Source organism: Pipistrellus kuhlii, unplaced genomic scaffold (genome assembly GCF_014108245.1).
Source record: "Pipistrellus kuhlii isolate mPipKuh1 unplaced genomic scaffold, mPipKuh1.p scaffold_m20_p_16, whole genome shotgun sequence".
NCBI classification, from domain to species: Eukaryota; Metazoa; Chordata; class Mammalia; order Chiroptera; family Vespertilionidae; genus Pipistrellus; species Pipistrellus kuhlii.
Window position 1 is genome coordinate 9999658 of NW_023425471.1, and position 15983 is coordinate 10015640.

Genomic DNA, 15983 nt, shown 5'->3' on the forward strand with positions numbered 1-15983 from the left:
GGAGAAAGGTCTACCATATATGATCTCAAAAGGGGGGAACCCATCCCAGTAGGGGGTGCACCTGACCCATAAGAGGCGAAGGGCAGGAGGTTGGTCCAGTTTTCACCGTTTTCTAGGACAAATTTAATTAACCTTTTTAGAGGCCTGCTCATGCCTGTCCTAAGGCTTGAGCTATACTTTGAGATACCTTGCTACAAAGGTGGGGCTGTTATCTGATCCTATGACTACTGGCAGCCCGAATCTGAATTTAAGTATAATCTCCTGGAGTAATTTTTTGACTACTGTAGAGGCAGTTCCTGTCCTAGTGGGGTATGCTTTAACCCAACCTGAGAAGGTGTCTATAAAAAATAGTATGTACTTTTACCTTAATGCTGATGGCTTAATCTCTGTGAAACCCACCTTCTAATGCTCTCCTAGGGAATTTCCCTGGGGCCCAAATTCCCAGGGGGACCCTCCTACCTTAACATTTACCTGTGCACAGATAGTACTTCTAGTGACTATGCTTTTAATTATCTTATTTAAGCTTGGTATATCTGCCTCACAGAAGTTCAGAAGTCTTGGTGACGCCTAAGTGGGTAACCTGGTGTAACTGGGCAACTAACGTCTGTCTTAGAGCCTCTGGGACCAACAGTCTATCATCTCGTAGGGTCCACCAACCATCTGGTCCTTTGATGGCTTGCTTCTGTCAGCCAATTCATCCTCTATTTTGGTAGAGGTGTGGGTCCGGCAGGGTTACTAAGACTTGTAAAGGCCCTACTAGTTTTTGGGCATCTTCCTTAGCAGTTTGGTCTGCGGGTCTATTTCCTCTGGCTTCAGTTGTCTCCCCTTTCTGATGTCTTTTGCAGTGTACTATTGTAACTGCCTTTGGGAGTCAGATGGCTTCAAATAAGGCTAAAATAATGTCCTTTCTGGCTGGAGTTGGTAACCTTCTTTCCCAGGGGATGGCACTGTGTCCCTATCAAAGGGCCTGGATTAAGGCCAAAAGTTCAGGAACTGTGACCAAATGGTGTGGTCTAGGGTGACTACTGCTGCCCTTGCATATCAGATCCCATCCTGAACGTAACTGCTCCCATCAGTGTACAGTACCTCATCTGGTGATGATGGCAGGACATCTGTCAGTACTGCATCTGTTACCTCTATGTAGTCATGAATGGGTTCCTCTGGATCATCTGGAATTAGGCTGGCAGGGTTGATGGCCAGTGTCTTATGGAACCGGATGTAGGGCTGGTCCAGGAGAAGAGCTTGGCACTGGGTGATTTTGGTGTTTGACATCCATCTCTCTGGAGCACCTCGAAGGAGGGTCTTAATGGCATGGGGTATTGTTAGGGTTAGCTCCTGGCCCAGAGTCTGCTTATCTGCCTCCTTCACCAGTAGTGCTGTGGTGGCCACTGATTAGAGGCACGCTGGCCACTCTGCTGCCACAGAGTCTAGCCTCTTAGATAGGCAACAGGTCTCTTCCAGGGACGTAGAGTCTGAGTGAGAACCCCTTTGGCAATGCCCCTTACCTCACGTAGAGGTGGAAGAGCTTCGTGACATCTGGTAAAGCTAGGGCAGGTGCTGGAACGAGAGCCTTCTTTAGTTCCTCAAAGGCCTATTGTTACACTTTGGTCCAATTCAGCGGCTGTGTTCCTCCAGTATGTGTTCCTTCCTAGATCTATAGTCCATGATGTCCAAGGAAAATAGGCAGTTTGTCCGGTGGCTCCCTGGACTGATGTATGGGTCCCATCGGCTCTGTCAAGACTGAATAGACTGCCCCAGTATAACAGGTTTGCCCTCCACTTGTAAGGTTACCCTTGGGGCTTAATGGAAAGGAGCCCCAGTCCCGGGCGAGTACCATCTCTCCCAATCTTTGTTTCTGTTTCTGTCTCTGGCTAAGGTCCCCGAAAAGAGGGAGAGCTTCCTGCCCCTTCTGGGGGTCCCTCTCTCCTCTCTCTCGAGTATCTCGCTAGGGCCTCCAAATGTTGTGGGGTCGAACCCTGGGTTCAAAATAAGACCACTGGAGGCTGATGATTAATTTAAAAAGCAGGCAAGAATTTATTGAACTGGCCAGGGCAGCCGCAAGAGTATCACACGCAAACGGACCCTACACGACTGTGAGGCTTTAGGGGCAGGTAGTTATTTTTAAAGGTTCTGAGAAGGAAAACCCCTATTTTGCAACAAACTGTTTGGAATTTTCTGCTGTTCTTCCTAGACAAAATGTTGCTGTCTGACCTTGTAGGCCAGAGACCAGATATGCCCACAATCTCAATACCATGCCAGGTGTCAGGGCCAGTATGGAGACAACCACCAAGTGCACATAGGGCTGGCTTTTTAATTAAAAAAAAAAGAAAGGAAGTTCTGCCTGTATCCTTGCTTAGAATTTGAATTCATAATAGTAGGGTTAAAATTCAAACAGCAGTTTTTTACCCAAGTATGATTGCTACCATATTTCACTTTTCTATTGGCTCACTGTAAAGATGATTCTATTGGCAGTGCTATTGGTGACGAATTAAATGTTTCAGTTTTAGGACATGAAGTTGGAGGGGGCCATAAAGGCCATTCCTCCAATTTTTCTTCCTGCTCCTCTCTAGGAGGAGCGGAGGGAACCAGGTGAGGAGGCTCCTCTTCAGCCTCTCAAAAAGGCTCTAGCAAACGCAATATTGTGTTCTCCATGGGGAAATAGTTTTTTGAGTTAAGTTTTCTCCTGCTGCTGAGCTTTACCCCCCTCAAACTTTAACCACTCAAGATCTAATGTACTTTTTTCAGGAAACCAAGGGTTATGTTCTATAACATCAAACAAAAACTACAAAAGAATACCTTCTGAAACTTTCAATTCCTTAAGCATACAAACCTAAATTCTAATTCTTCCCCATTAGCCTGGCTGAAAAAGATGTTCCCAACCTACTTACAGATTGCGTGACTCTGCAGCTGGCCGTGGGCTTTGAGTACGGTGAGCCTCCCTTACCTTTTCTCGATGTATTTTTCCTCCTTTGCTTTAGGCCACATGTGTCAAACACAAGGCCCGAGGACCAAATCCGTCCCGCCAGGCCTTGCAATGTGGCCCACACCGCGCTGTCATCACTGCACTCCGCTGTGTTTCCATCACAATGACAGTTTATGACTGTTCAGTAAACCATTCGGCCCGCGATTTAGGCTGGATTTTAGATTTTGGCCTCTTCTCTGATTGAGTTTGACACCCCTACTTTAGGCGAAAAATATCATGTCCTCCAGATGTCCCTATTCAGGCGCCAGATGTGGAAACCCCTTTCATGTCCCACGTGGCTCAGAGTTCCAGTTCAGGGTCCAGGTTCTGGAGAAGGCTGCAAACAAATGAAGAGACTAGAAAAGTATTAATTTGGGAATAATGGGGGTCAGGCGGGAGCCCACCTCTAGTGGGAGGACTACGCTGGGCTCTGGCCTAGCTATCCCTTTTATTGAGACTATGGGATATACCCATAGCCCTTGGGCAGGAAACTCCAAGAACAGAAATTTACATAAGGCAACAGGTGGAGACTGCTTCAGCTAACAGTGTTTCAACTAAACAGTGAGCGAACTAGCTCTGACCTTTCAGAACAATCCTATATAATAAAACCCTAATATCCAAATTGTCCAAACGGTGGAATGACTGGTTGCTATGAACTGACCACTAGGGGGCAGATGCTCAATGTAGGAGCTCTCCCCTTGTGGTCAGTGCGCTCCCCAATCTTACAGTTAATACTTTAACCCATTTTGGGTTTGTTCTTGTGTATGGTGTAAGGAAGTGGTCTAGTTTCATTTATTTGCAGGTATCTGTCCAATTTTCCCAGAAATATTTATTGAATAGACTGTCTTTAGCCTGCCATATGTTCTTGCCTCCTTTATCAAAGATTAATTGGCCATGTAGGCATTGGTTTATTGCTGGGCTACCTATTCTGTTCCATTGATCTACATGTCTGTTTTTATTTATATCGATACCATGCTGTTTTGTTTACTATGGGCTTATAGTATAGTTTGATATCAGGTAGTGTGATACCTCAACTTTGGACTTCTTTCTCAATATTGCTAAGGCTATTAGTTATTTTTTAGAATATATTTCATTGATTTTTTTACAGAGAGGAAGGGAGAGGAATAGAGAGTTAGAAACATTGATGAGAGAGAAACATGAACCTACTAAGGATGTGCCTGCAAACAAGGTACATGCCCTTGACCAGAATCGAACCTGCAATCCTTCAGTCTGCAGGCTAATGGTCCATTCGCCGAGCCAAACCAGTTAGGGCCATGTTAGTATTTTGAAGTGTTTCTTTCTTCCCCCCCCCCCCCCGAATTTACACAAACACTTAACAGTGGCACATATTCCCTGTGGGCTGTGTTCACCCAGCCAGCCAGCCAGCCAGGAACAGACACAAGTTCAGCTCAGCCTCCAGGCCTCTCGCTCGGACTCCAATAGGGTGAGCACGTCGCCCTTGCGCACAGGGCCTTTCACGTTGCGGATGATGGAGTGGCTCATGTTGTCCATGAACTCCACGCAGACCTGCGTGCACTGTCCCCGGGAGCCGGTCCTGCCCAGCACCTTGGTCACCCTGGCCAGCTTGATAGGCTGCACGCGACTCGTGTCCATGATGGCAGCAACAGTCGGGTGGAAAAAGCAGTACTTTGAAGTGTTTCATTGATACCTTAAGACAAGTGTTTCAAAACCATGGCATGATTTAATTTCAAGTTGCCAATTTTGTTTTTACCAACCTCAGAAAGATATGGTTACACTGCCAATGCCTGGCTGGCTTAATTTGACTTAAAGAGTTTAATATGACTTAACATTAAAAGCTCACACTAGCCTGAAATATATAATTTCACCCATACGGTGACATTCAACATTCAAGTGCCAGGGTTTTTATACCCTTTGGGTCAAGTCTCTTCAGACTTTTAAAGAATCACTTTTAGGCTTACAAAAATAAGTATTTGTCAAAATGTTCAATAAACATTACATTAAAACTAGCAGCAAAAAATATCTAGAAATCTGTTGTATGCAAGTAGTTTTCTTCCCAACCATGGAAGGTGTGTTTGGTTGTTTTTTTTTTAGTTTTTTTGTTTTTGTTTTACTTTTAATATGTTTTTATTGTTTTCAGAAAGAGGGAGAGTGAGAGAGAATCATTGCTCGGCTGCCTCCTTGCACACTCCCTACAGGGGATTGAGCCCGCAACCCAGGCCTGTGCCCTGACTGGGAATCAAACTGGGACCTCCTCATTCATAGGTCGATGTTTAATCACTGAGCCACGCTGGCCAGATGGTGCTTTTTATAATAGAACTAGTGGCTCAGTGCACAAATTCGTGCACATTGAAAGGAAATTAATTAGAACAAATATTTTAATATTGCTGTTTGCCCTTTCTCTATAATAGAAGTGTCAACCAAATTCATGATCGACAATGACAGATGGAAATACATGTGCAATTGGCACCAGTGAGAGCTTTATATGATCACACATGCACAAGTCAACTTAGCCTTTTATAGATCTAGAACACATGTGTCAAACACAAGGCCCGCGGGCCAAATCCGTCCCGCCAGGCCTTGCAATGTGACCCGCACCGCGCTGTCATCACTGCACTCCGCTGCGTTTCCATCACAATGACAGTTTATGACTGTTCAGTAAACCATTCAGCCCGCGATTTAGGCTGGATTTTAGATTTTGGCCCCTTCTCTGATTGAGTTCGACACCCCTAATCTAGAATAAACTTGCTTAATTAGACCTGCTTTCTGATGCAGCTAAACTTTTTCCAGCCCAGTGAAGCACCCAAACTTCTCTTTCAGATAATTGTCATCCACACAGCAGTAAATATCAACACAAAGCAGATTATTGTTGTAGATCATGCAGGGAGAACAAAGGGTAAAATATTTAACTGCAGCAGTGTTTGACTATATTCTGGGCAATGAGAAAACCTGAAGTCATTTTCAAGGTCCATCATTTCTTTTCAGTTGGGTCAAGTTTCTAAGCTTTCTAAATCTATTTTCCGTCTAATGAAAAGAAAATAGGATCCCACTGAGTGTCCTATCTACCTACTCCAGGACTTCTGTGAGGATCAAATGAGATGAGGCATAGGAAAACACATCACACTTCATGTGCCTGCAAACAAGGTACATGCCCTTGACCAGAATTCAACCTGCGTTCTTTCAGTCTGCAGGCTAAAGTGTAAAATGTTTCCACCTGTGTTCTTGGAACTCCAAGGAGGCTAGTCGCTAGAGAGAGGGAGCCGGATGTTGCTATGTGATGTCATTACCCAGAACCTACAGCGACCCTGTTTTCTGGCTGTGCTGGGCTATGGGCTGCATTTTGCACTATGGAGTCTGAGCAGGGTTGGCTGCATTTTGGTGGGCTGTCACTCCAGGGTGGTGTTGGGGCCTGTGTCCCACTTGGGGAAAGCCAAGTGTTGCTTTCTGGGTGCCAGGTCTGTGGTGCTCTTTCTCTGTGTGTGTCATGGCAGCTCCTGCATTGATTGTCTGCACCCAGGTGGTCAGTGTGCGTCATAGCGACTGGTCAGAAGGTGAGAAGGACACATAGCATGTTAGCCTTTTATATATATATATATATATATATATATATATATATATATATATATATATATATATATATAAAAAGAGTTTAATATGACTTAACATTAAAAGCTCACACTAGCCTGAAATATATAATTTCACCCATACGGTGACATTCAACATTCAAGTGCAAGGGTTTTTATACCCTTTGGGTCAAGTTTCTTCAAACTTTTAAAGAATCACTTTTAGGCTTATAAAAATAAGTATTTGTCAAAATACACACAGTGGTGCCTCGCATAAAGAACGCCTCGCACAGCGAACGCTGCACACAACGAACTTCATTTCATGATTCATACAACGAACTTCGTTTCACACAACGAAGTCGCCCGAGCTTCCACGACCGCTTTGCCCGAGCTTCCACGATCGCTGCCGATGTATTGCATCCTTCCGCGCAGGCACTGCAGGCAGTCGTTAGTCACTGCGCTTAACTTAAGCACGTATCGCGGCAATCGTTCTTCATTACGAATTAAATCACGCACGTATCACGGCAGTCGTCCTTTTAAGTTAAACTCAATATTTTTTTTATATCATGATGTATCTAAATAAAAATAATAACAAAAAATTTATCTTTTTTTATGTCATCTTAGCATATTTTATGCTACAGAACGAATTATTTTTTTTAACATGTATTGTTATGGGAAAACGCGTTTCACATAACGAACTTTTCGCATAACGAACTTGCTCCTGGAACGAATTAAGTTCGTTGTGTGAGGCACCACTGTATAGATACCAAATTGAATTTAAGGTATTAACAGAAGCAAAATACACTCTAATAAACAGGGACTTCCAACTCGCTCTATAACGAACTAAGAAGCAAGTTAATTAAGTTGTTGATTTAGCTATGGGCAAACATTGGTCACTGCCACTTAATTCCATAAATTCATGCTGTTCCACATTTAAAGGGGAAACAGAATGGGGGGGTCTCTCTATTCTTCCCACTAGAAATGCACTGGAAAGGCTGCTAATGCAAGTTAGAGCTGAAGTAAAAATTCTATTTTCAGTGTGTTGGGGAAGTGGAAGGGATGTACATTACATTCACCAGGTCTACATGGAAGACACTTTGATCATAAAACAGCCCAGAGTAAGAATTCATTTGTGGAATGTGGTGAGCATGGTCATGTCCTAATTCTTTCTTGGAGTTTGGAAGTGTCACTAGTCGTGTAACTATCTATAGTCAGGATTAAGGGACACTATGCCAGGGGTCTGCAACCTTTAAGACATAAAGAGCCATTTGGACCCATTTCCGAAGGAAAAAAAAACCTGGGAGCCGCAAAACCATTGCGACATTTAAAACAAATATAACACTGCATATATTGTTTCTTACCTTAATGCTATATACCAGATCGTGCAGTTAGCTGTCAATCTGAAGAAAAAAAGGACTTTTTCACTTAACAATGTAAAATATATTTTTGCAAATTAATAGCTAATTAAAATATTTAATTTACCTGGCTAATGGGATTTTTGCTCCTGAACCTCAGTGCGCAGTGTCAGCACATCAGGTAATAAGACGTTACCTTCATTTTCACACAGGCTTGCAAGTTGTCGGAGCCGCGGTAAAGCTTCAAAAGAGCTGCAGGTTGCGGACACTTGCACTATGCTGTGCCTTCCTAAGATTCCACAGTGTATCTTGCCCCTAGATGACTAAAAAGATGGCTCAGTATTAGGAGTAGAGGTGGGGAGGTCTTGTCAACTTCAGAAAATGGTTCCATATAAATTTTTGGATTATTCTAATCCTGCAAAATATGCCATTTGGCATTTTAATAGGGATCATGTAGAATCTATAGGTTGCTTTTGGTAGTATGGATATTTTAATGTTTTAAAGCTCCCTATCCATGAACATGGTATATGCTTCCATTTATTTGTGTCTTCCTCAATTTCTTCAGTGTTGTATAATTTTCTGAATATAGGTCTTTTACTTTCTTTGTTAAATTTATTCTTAGTTTCTTTATTTCTTTTTGGTACAATTATAAATGGGATTGCTTTCTTAGTTTCCCTTTCTGATACTTCATCATTGGTATATAAAAATGCGACAGACTTTGTGGATATTTATTTTGTATTCTGCTACTGAATTCATTTATCAGTCTTAGTAGTTTTTTGGTAGAATCTTTAGGGTTTTCTATATACAGTGTTAGCTACTACAAATAATAACAGTTTTACTTCTTCCTTTCCAGTGTGGATTTCTTTTATATCTTTTTGTCTGATTTCTGTGGCCCGACTTCCAGTACTCTGTTGAATAAGAGTGGTGAAAGTGAACTCTTGAGAGGAAGTTTTAGTTTTCTCCATTGAGTATGATGTTGGCTGTGGGTTTGTCATATATGGCCTTTATTATGTTGAGGTATGTTCCCTTCATTCCCATTTTGCTCAGAGTTTTATAAATGGGTGCTGAATTTTATCAAGTTTTTTTCCTGTGTTTATTGATGTATGATCCATGTGATTTTTATCTTTCATTTCATTTATTGGTTTTCAGATATTTTTTAAAATATCTCTTATTGATTTTTTACATAGAGAAGGAAGGGAGAGGGATAGAGAGTTAGAAACATCGATGGGAGAGAAACATTGATCAGCTGCCTCCTGCACACCTCCTACTGGTGATGTACCCACAACCAAAGTACCTGCCCTTGACTGGAATTGAACCTAGGACCCTTCAGTCTGCAGGCTGATGCTCTGCCCATTGAGCCAAACTGGTTAGGGCTGATTTTGCAGATATTATACCAGCCTTGCATCCCAGGAGTCAATCCTACTTGGTCATGGTGTATAATATTTTTAATGTATTGCTGGATCCAGCTTGCTATTATTTTGGTGAGGATCTTAGTATCCATTTTTATCAGGGACATTGGCCTGTAATTTTCTTTCTTTGTAGTGTCTTTATCCAGTTTGGAATTAGGATAATGCTGGTCTTGTAAAATGAGCTTGGTATTGTAGTATTCCCTCCTCTTGAATTTTTTGGAATAGTTTTATGAGGATATGTAATTAGTTCTTCTTTGAATGTTCAGTAAGATTCACCTGTCAAGCATTCACAGCTTTTTTTTTTTTTTTGCCTCTGACATTTTATTTTATTTTATCTTAATAAACCTTTATTGTTCAGATTATTACATTTGTTCCTCTTTTTCCCCCACATAGCTCCCCTCCACCTGGTTCCCACCCCACCCTCTGCCCTTACTTCCCCCTCCCTCCTCATCCATAGGTATACGATTTTTGCCCACTCGCTCCCCGCACCCCCAAACCCTGAGAATTTTCAGTCCACTCCATTTCTATGCCCCTGATTCTCTTATATTCACCAGTTTTTTCTGTTCAACAGATTTTTAATTCACTTGATTTTTAGATTCACTTATTGATATATATTTGTTCATAATTTATATCTTTACCTTTTTCTTCTTCTTCCTCTTCTTAAAGAATACCTTTCAGCATTTCACATAATACTGGTTTGGTGTTGATGAACTCCTTTAGCTTTTTCTTATCTGTGAAGCTCTTTATCTGCCCTTCAATTCTGAATGATAGCTTTGCTGGGTAGATAATCTTGGTTATAGGTTCTTGCTATTCATCACTTTGAATATTTCTTGCCACTTGTGTCTGGCCTGCATAGTTTCTGTTGAGAAATCAACTGACAATCATATGGGTGCTCCCTTGTAGGTAATTAACTGTTTTTCTCTGGCTGCTTTTAATGTTATCTGTCTTTTGCTCTTGGCATTTTAATTATGATGTGTCTTGATGTGGTCCTTTTTGGATTCCTTTTGTTTGGGGTTCTGTGTGCTTCCTGGACTTGTAAGTCTATGTCTTTCACCAGGTGGGGGGAGTTTTCTGTCATTATTTCTTCAAATAGAATTTTAGTATCTTGCTCTCTCTCTTCTTCTGGCACCCCCATAATATCTGATGTTGGTACACTTGAAGTTGTCCCAGAAATTTCTCACACTATCTTCAACTTTTTGGATTCTTTTTTCTTTTTGCTTTCCCGGGTGAGTGTTTTTTTGCTTGTTTGTATTTCACATCTTTGACTTGTTTCTTGCGTTCCTCTAGTCTGCTGTTGGGTTTCTGTATAATATTTTTTTATTTCAGTCAGTGTATGTTTAATTTCTAGTTGGTCCTTTTTCATATCCTCGAGGGTCTCACTAAATTTATCAGCCTTTTCTAGAAAATTCTTGAAAAACCTTATAACAGTGGTTTTGAACTCTATATCCAGTCTTTTGTTTTCCTCCATCTCTTTCTTTTGTGATCTGTTTCATTGTCTCTGCATTTTTGCTGCTTCCCTGAGTTGGTAGGGTAGTTTTGTGTGCTAGGTGTCTATAGGGTCCAGTGGCTCAGGCTCTCCCCAGTTACCTGAGATGGACACTCAGTGCACCTCTTTGTAGACTGTGTGTACAGCCTTATTGTAGTTAAGCCTTGATTGTTATTGGTATCACTGGGAAGAATTGAACTCCAGGCCAATTGGCTGTGAGGATCAGCTGTGTCTACAATGGAAGAACTTCTGTGCCTATGAGACAAGACTTTCAAAATTGCAAAAGCCTCTGTGCTCAGCTTGGATGGGGCGGAGTCTCAGGGCTGAGCAGACCGATTTGGCTTCCCATCATCTCTGCCCTATGAGGCCCCTGGGTCTCAGTGTCCCTTGGTAATAGCTGCAAGCACCTCTAAGAGTAAGCTGCCCTCGAGTTTTGCCCCCTGCCAGACAGTCCAGTTTCTCCCCCAATGAATCTGATTCCCAGATTCTTTTTTTTTAATATATATATTTTATTGATTTTTTACAGAGAGGAAGGGAGAGAGATAGAGAGCTAGAAACGTCAATGAGAGAGAAACATCGACCAGCTGCCCCTTGCACACCCCCTACCGGGGATGTGCCCGCAATCAATGTACATGCCCTTGACCGGAATCGAACCTGGGAACTTTCAGTCTGCAGACCGACGCTCTACCACTGAGCCAAACCGGTTTCGGCTGGATTCCCAGATTCTTGCCTAGAACTAGAGTTCAGCGTAGTCAGGAGCTTCTGTTTCCCACCTACTAGAGAAAGCCAGTGGCACACTCAGTAGTCAGTCCTCTCTTCACGCACTTACATGTGTGCCTTCAGACCTCTGCCTTTCACAGCTCCCCTGAGTTTCTGCCTGACAGTCCAGATTCCCCCCCATATAAGCCTGGGTCCCCAGGGTCTCGCCCAAAACTTGGGTTCAGTGCAGTTGGAACTGGGGTTCAGCGCAGTCGGGAGCTTTTGTCTCCTTCCCGCTAGAGAAAGCCAGCCAGGCACTCAGCTGCCCACACGCATTTCTCCATACCTTAGCCTTTTGCAGCTCCTCTGATTCTCCATATGCTTTTCTCTTTCCTTCTATTGTAGTTGTAGAATTTCCACTCAATCAGCTTTCCTGTGGTTCTAGATGATGCTTGTTTTATCTTCTAGTTGTAGTTTTGAAATTGTTGTGCGAGACAGCAATTTAGGTGTTAACCTATGCTGCCATCTTGGTTTCTTTCTCCATTCACAGCTTTTAAACAGTCTCTCACAGTCCTTATATAAATCGTCATAGAAGGATATGACAGCCTGAGAGCACTGGACATTAGCCTCTATGGCTGGTACCAGGTAGGCCTCATCTGAGTTTTTCCACTTCATTAGGAACATTAACTCTCCATTGGTGTCTATAGCTCCAATAATCCACTCCAGCCCAAACCCTAGGCAAAGCCTTGTGGCTTTTCTGGCTGTTCTTTCTTCCGTGGTTTGCTCTCCTCTCCCTTGTCTTCAGAACTGGTCTGCTGTGGGCTGGCCTCCCTCTGATTTGCCTGTCTCATGTGCTATTTTCTGTGACTGTAAAAGCTCAGCACTGAAGTTGGAGCAGTCCAGATTCTCTTCTGGTTCTCATGTGTTGTCCTCATCTGAGAACTCCTTCCACTTGAGGACTCCACTTTGCCCTTTACCACTCGATGGTTGAGAACTTTTGCCACCATGTAGTCCTCTTTTAATACAGCCTCCACTTTCTTCTTGTCCTGTGTTTTTTCCACATAGCGCCCACCAGCTATGGGGGAAAAGGGTGACACTACTCATTCAGCCGGCATTGCTCAGTGGCTGAGCATCAGCCTAGGAACCAGGAGGTTGTGAGCTGGATCAGCGTGGCTTGGTGCTTGAGCATCAGCCTAAGAACCAAGGGGTTGTGGGCTGGATCAGCATGGCTCAGTGGCTGAGCATTGGCCTAGGAACCAGGAGGTTGCGGGCTCAATCCCCAGTGTGGGGCGTGCAGGAGGCAGCTGATCAGTGATTCTCTCGCATCATTGATGTTTATCTCTCTCTCTTTCTCTCTTTCTCCCTCCCTCTCTGAAATCAATAAAACATACCGTGTTTTCCGGTGTATAAGACGACTTTTGAAACGAAAAAAAGCCCGCTCAGATTGGCCAGAGTCAGAGAGGTGGTCTATTAAAAAAAGAACTGGTGTTGCCTCGGAAGTGGGGGGGTAGTCTTATACAGCGAATATAGGCCTAAACCTATGTTTTAACTGTAAAATTAGGGGGGTCGTCTTATACGCCGGAAAATACGGTATATATTTTTCGGAAGGGCGATCCTGCTCTCTCTGGTGGTTTCACTCCTGGGAGGAAACAGCAAAGCCATGGTGGACACTTTCCATTCTCTGACACCTACCTGTGTAATCACCTATGGAAGGTAGAGCTAAGCAATGGAGAAAGATAGGATGCCAGGGCGCCTTTAATCATTTCCATAGGTAGGGCCAATTTGTCTCCTTTAAGTTGGCTTTTTTGCATATAAATAAAAGCACCTTAGGACATCACTACTAACAGTCTCCACACACACGAAAAATGTCGGATACAGTTTAGTGCCTACATTAAAAGAAAGCCCACCCCTTTCTTGAATGAATATCCTTGCAGTGTTAATAAATCCCTAACAGTATTTGCCTTCCCAACTGTGCCTCCTTATCTCCCCCCCATCCCAGCACTGGGGACTCTGCATGGGCTACATGCTCCCCAGTGAAGTGGCGACTTCAGTGTTGGGGGTGGAATCTTCATGGCTCTTGAAAATGATAAGCATCAGAGGTTGATGTCTGGAGTCCCATTGGTTTATTCAGTTTGGACTATTGGGAATATTTTTGATGGGATTATTAAAATGTTATAGAGATCTAAGTGGCAGATTAGTGATAACACTGAATCCAGGAAGCTCACAGTGAAAAGAGTACGAACTTAACCTGAAAAAAAAAAAACCACATTTCTCTGTTCTGTAAATCTCTCAGTGGCATTTGGATTAATCAAGCATAATTAAATGTAGTTAGATTTTTGTCAGATTGTAGTTCAAAATAATATTCATCCTTGGAGAGGCTAATATATTCTGTAGACATTTTATTAAGCACTTTAGTTAAGCAAACACCAAGAACAAAATCAGCCTCAGGAAGGTTAATTACTTTAAAAAGCACAAAATATAGTAGATTGTGTAAATCATTAAAATTTTGAATCCCATGGCTAGAGCTTTAATGTACATAGAGAGGTATTTTGGATTTTTTCACATTATATTTTCCAAAAGTACAGGATTGCAATTACATTTTTTAAGAGTTCTCATCAAGTTTGCATAAGTTTTTCATATTATAATTCCCAAAGTGAAGAATTACAGAGGTATTCTTTAAATGGCAACCAATCATTTTAGGATTCTACTGGTTTGTTTTCATTATAAGAACTCTATTTTTATTTCTGTACCTGTAAAGAAATCTTTTAGGAGAAGTATTAGGAGAGAGAATGTATATAAAAGAGAGAATGTTTACGAAAGCATTTGTCCGTGCCTGGCCTTTCAAAAAATGAAATGAAATTTTTAAAGAAAGGTGAAACCTAAGAGTTTAGACTATAATCATAAATCTTTATTTTTAGCAATTTCTTTAAAGGGAAAAGTAAAGAGATCACATTGGTTTTATATGTCTAATTTTTTTGTACTCCAAGAATTACATGTTCGGTACCCTTGAACGTCTCAGGAAATAGCCTTTGATAAGAATCCCCATGGACATTTCTGAAACTCTCTCATGATGTGTTGAGATTTGATAGTTCTTGTCTATATTTCTTAGTTAGAGCTTCCAAAGGATCGTCACCTCAGGAACACACAATTACCCAAGAAACGTGAGCCTCGCCTTTATCACCACGCAGATTCGATGGACTTAAAGCTGTTTTTGTGAGAAATGACACCCAAATGCCCTTTGTTTAGTAGATATCAGAGGTCTTTCTCATGCACATCTGAGATGTTCATAGAAAGAAACCCTGCAATTCCGTTTTCTTGAGTAATCTTGCTGCTTGGCTTTACAGTGAGGATTCTGTTTTCTATTGGAATTGAATTCTTTTGGGATGATAACATTTCACTTGAAAGAACATCCTATTAAATAATTCTAACTGCCAACCTAAAAGTGATCTGCTAATTTAAATTCTGTATATACCTTTTGCTAATGGGCTAAAACAACACAAACGCCAAAGGTCATATATACTCCAAGCAATATGGTAGCAAAGCAAAGCAATGCCTGAGTCCAGCACTGGGGCTGGTTTTGCTGCTCTCTGGTCCCCCTTTTGGATTCATGGCAACCTTAGAATGGAATGCATATCACTAACAACTACTTTTTGAGAGAAATTAAAAAGACTCTTAACATTCTATTGTAACTCTATTCTGGCTCTTCATGCGGGGCATCCAAAAGGCAATTACAAAAGTTCATTCTGATTGGAAGTCAAAGGCACTGACCATTTATTTACCCATCCGCGCTCAAGGTAGTGTGACGAGACAAGTGTGAGAAAACAGATGAGTTAAATGCTCATATTCTTTATAATAGATCATGACACCCCGTTCGTGGAAATTCCATTTCCCGTTTGTCCTTTGAACATTTATAACCATGGGAAACCTCAGTCTGGACTCTGAGTAGACAGCCAAAGCAGGGTTGACCCAGGAAATGTCAAGTATTGAATATCTAGGACATAGAAGTTGATTGTATGCAGTGTTGGGGGAAGCGGGTGAGCATGCCTCTGCCTTTGTTTCTATCGTGTTCCTTGTTACAATGATGCTCTCTGCTGCCCCCACACCGCACCAGAACGGAATGAAGGCTACACTCTGATTCAAAACCAGAGCTGGGCTTGAGTCCGTTCTGCACACCACACCACGGGTTTCAGAAGGATGGAGCAGAGCACCTGAGCATCCTGCCTCATCCTGCTCTCTCTCTGCAGAATCGTTGCTGTTAGAATCACTTGAGGTTGTGATTGCTGCTTCTGGTTCCTATACACACCACACCATCTACTGCTCTCAGTTCACATCCTCGCAGAGCACACAAGTGCTGGCCACTGAGACATTTCCCAGACTTGGGATACAAGTTGTGAATACCTAAGGACATGCTTGAACCAAATAAGAAAAGTGAATGCGGAGTAAAACGCACTGTTAATGAATATTATCTAGCGCTGTGTTTCAATGTCAAGTTACTTGCTTGGCCGATTTTTCATCATAACTCCTTAACTC

General features: G+C 42.2%; 1 protein-coding gene and 1 pseudogene across 1 annotated transcript; both read right to left on the reverse strand.

The window, feature by feature from the left end:
- Window positions 1-4348: 4348 nt before the first annotated feature.
- On the reverse strand, window positions 4349-4733 carry LOC118719843 (40S ribosomal protein S28-like). Its single transcript, XM_036439670.2, has one exon. It carries the CDS (start codon window positions 4574-4576, stop codon window positions 4367-4369), a length of 210 nt encoding a protein of 69 aa, XP_036295563.1. The 5' UTR covers window positions 4577-4733; the 3' UTR covers window positions 4349-4366.
- A 4505-nt stretch (window positions 4734-9238) lies between these two features.
- On the reverse strand, window positions 9239-15236 carry LOC118720161 (annotated as a pseudogene).
- Between the last annotated feature and the right edge of the window lie 747 nt (window positions 15237-15983).

Coding starts and splice junctions, on each gene's coding strand:
- LOC118719843 (XM_036439670.2), bottom strand. CDS start 4,576: ATGGACACGAGTCGCGTGCAGCCTATCAAGCTGGCCAGGGTGACCAAG.